At 44.1% G+C, this 3548-nt stretch overlaps 1 protein-coding gene across 1 annotated transcript; it reads left to right on the top strand.

Moving 5' to 3' along the window:
• The first annotated feature begins 987 nt into the window (after positions 1-987).
• On the top strand, positions 988-3330 carry LOC139410257 (HEN methyltransferase 1). The gene is given in 7 exon segments (XM_071155731.1): positions 988-1071; positions 1339-1451; positions 1620-1754; positions 2069-2251; positions 2383-2566; positions 2774-3176; positions 3179-3330. Coding segments are annotated over 7 exon segments (1254 nt in total).
• Positions 3331-3548: the final 218 nt, after the last annotated feature.

The following is a 3548-nucleotide window of genomic DNA, read 5'->3' as shown; positions in this document are numbered from 1 at the left end:
TCAAGCAAGTAGTAATTTATGAAGCAATATTTTTGTTAACCATACAGTATGTGTCCTATCTGATGTACTATACATCTTGTCTCAAAACTATAGCTACAATAGGTATTTTTATATCAAGCACAGATTTAAGGAATAAAAGTATGTTAAACATTCAAATAGTTATTCTCCATAAAGAGCATAAGATATCAAAGTCCTGGGTCTTTCACTTGGCAGCTATCATTGTATCCATTATATATAACAGCCAATGATGACTCCTCATCTACATTATCTACAGTAGTTGTATGAGAGTCTGGATGATGGGAGTCAATACTTTTGATTTCATGTACTATAGGAAACATTTCTGCATGGACCCGAAAGACAAGTTAGAATGTTGAACTCGAACCATTCGGGCAGACAGATCAATTGATATCTGAGCATCAGCAGACTCAAACAAATGGACATACTTGATGCAACCCAGGAGCCTGTGAGACCCATGTGAACATCCCTGATTCAGATTCTTCTTTCTTGTCATCGAACCAAATGTAACGGACGTGAAATGGCTAGCAAGTTAGCGGTGGTGCGCGCTAATAGCGTTTCAATCGGTGACGTCACTCGCTTTGAGACCTTGAACTAGTGGTTCCCCATGCTCTGCAAGGGCCGCGGTTTTGTGGAGCGATGGGTAACGATGCTTCGTGGGTGACTGGTTCGCGCCCGGCGAGAGGACGGATTAAAGTTATACTGTTACACAAGGCTATAGAAAAACAAACAATCAAATATAACACATGCACCAATAACTGGGAAGAATTAACATTTAATGGAAAATCGTTAAAAAAAAAACTGAACTCTGCTGCAGCCTGTTATTTATGCCAGAGTTCCGCAGACTCAGATTTAGTCCACTTGAACTGGCATTAATTCAGAGAGATGTTGCGCCAGCGCCATAATGGCTCAAATTGCGCGATTCGACCTCTAGCAGCAGTGTTTCAAGTAGTAACTAGTTAATTGTTTACGATGAACACGATATTTACTCCACCATTGTACATACAGCGATACGAATTTGTCATCGACTTCGTCAAAAAGAACAAACCCAAAAAGGTACTGTATAAAACTACTTTACGTGGTGGTTCAGTTGTGGCTTCCATCGAAACAACCCACATGTAACGTTAGCTAGCTAGCTAATCGCAGAACTACACGGTTTAGATGCAGACCGTCTTTGGCCTGCCTTATGTTGACGTTATGTTTAAAGTCTGACCCGCTAATTGAAAATAAATGGGGAAAACTATTTATCAGAACCTGTCAACTTATCTGCAATAGGCCCATTACAACTGTATTTTCTGTGTGCTTGTCCATTCTCTTCTTCAGGTGGTAGACTTGGGATGCAATGACTGCACTCTCCTTAGGAAGCTGAAGTTTCACAAAGAAATTGAACTGCTTGCTGGACTGGACATTGACTGTGCAGTTATCAGGGCTAAAATGTGTGTTTTATGAAGTTATTTCAACAAATAAAACATTGTCCATTGATTTGTGAGATCCTATCCTATGACCTAGGTCTACCTTTGTGAGACTGTAGTACACACACACACCTACCTGTCTTAATTTATCATAACCTAAACCAAGGACCTTTACAATTAAATCCTGAGCAGGTATGAACTGGCACCGATTCCAACTGACTACCTGCAGCCAGGTGATCACCCCCTGACCATTGAGCTGTACCAGGGTTCAGTCACCGAGAGGGATCCCCGCACCAAAGGATTTGATCTGGTGACGAGTATTGAGCTGTAAGTCATCAAATCACATTTATTTATAAAGCCCTTTGTACATCAGCTGATATCTCAAAGTGCTGTACAGAAACCCAGCCTAAAACCCCAAACAGCAAGCAATGCAGGTGTAGAAGCACTGGAAGTCTGGGTGACTACGGGAGGGATTAGCCCTCAGACAATGTTTTGCTACTTTTTCAGATACTGTATTGTATGAGCACCCACATACTGGTACATCAATTCCATGTTGATTGCCACATGTAAGGGTTTGCCCATCATGTGCCCTTCAATATTGTCATGGTATTTTATGTTAACCACAAACTTGCTCTCTACAGCATTGAGCACCTACAGCTTGAGGATGTGGATAGGTTCACTGAGGTTGTATTTGGCTACATGGCCCCAGTAGCAGCAATCATTAGCACTCCAAACGCTGACTTCAACCCCCTGCTCCCCGGGCTGACAGGGTTTAGACACTACGACCACAAATTTGAATGGACTAAAGTAGAGTTTCAGACCTGGTATGTGTACATTACCATGCAGTCAGTATGCCTGTATTATAATCATCATTCTAAAAAGGTATAAATTGTTCTTATTTGTACTTAGTTTGCACTCATCCTCTCCATCTCTCCCATCCCTCCTGCTCTCCCAGGGCTCTGAAGGTGTGCAGAGAGTTTGGTTATGTGGTGGCGTTTACAGGTGTAGGACAGATACCGGACCAGGAGGAGAGCATTGGGTTCTGCTCTCAAATCGGAGTGTTTCAGATAGACAGGTCAGGAGGTGACGCACCACGTCTGCAAAATAATGTTGCAGAGGAGCATCTTCCTTACAGAGTGGTGAGGAGGCACAAATGGGGTCTACTCTTGTTGTTTAATCCTGTCTCACTACCTGTGTGATCAGAGTCAGAGATCAAAGTATCAGTGTCACTTAGTTTTGCATGCGTTTCAGAAAGTGGCCAGTGAGAATAAAATAGGCCCCTCTGTCCTAACCTATTTCTCACATTGTCTTTCCCTTACCCTTTCTCTCCATCCCTCATACTCCAGTTATACAACGTGGTGTACCCAAGCCTGTGTGACAGCAATATCTTCCAGAGGACTCTGGTGAATGAGGTCCTGTACTGGGCTGAGACCCTGAAGAGAGAGTGGCTGGAGGAGATACGTGGAGTGGGGGATGAAGAATCAGAACAGATAGGTGAAGAGGGTTGTTCGAGAGAAGGAATGGACAGGGAGGAGAGTCAGACAGGTGAAGTGGAGGCGGGTGGTAGAGGGTTTGAGGTAGAGAATGAGGAGGTGGGGGGAGAGGGTAGAACAGACATGGGACAGGAGGAGCCCTACAGAGAAGGTCAGTCTGTGTGTGTCCCCTTGGTCAGGTTGTGCTCCTGCCCCAGAGTGCAAGCTCTGAGTGGGACAGTCCAGCATCTCACAAAGTTCCTACTGGAGAACTCTAGATACAGTTAACCAACGATGGCACTGCCGTGGTGTTGGTGGACAACGATGATGAAGATTTGGAGTGGGATGAGAACTGTGATAACACAGGGACAGGTCCGTTCTTGGTCAGTAGCGTGGAGAACGAGGACTGGGAGACCGAGCTTGGTCAGTAGCATGGAGAACAAGGACTGGGAGACCGAGCTTGGTCAGTAGCATGGAGAACAAGGACTGGGAGACCGAGCTTGGGTGACCTTTGTCATATAAGGAGTGTATTCTTTAATGTACTAGTGGTGCGGATTTTCATTTTATTTTACCCTGGCAATATACAGTTCTAGAACTAGGGGCCATCAGATAAGATTCAACCATATCCTTAAATGAAGAAGGAACATGT

Source organism: Oncorhynchus clarkii, chromosome 5 (genome assembly GCF_045791955.1).
Source record: "Oncorhynchus clarkii lewisi isolate Uvic-CL-2024 chromosome 5, UVic_Ocla_1.0, whole genome shotgun sequence".
NCBI lineage: Eukaryota > Metazoa > Chordata > Actinopteri > Salmoniformes > Salmonidae > Oncorhynchus > Oncorhynchus clarkii.
This window is presented reverse-complemented; position numbering and strand designations above follow the sequence as displayed.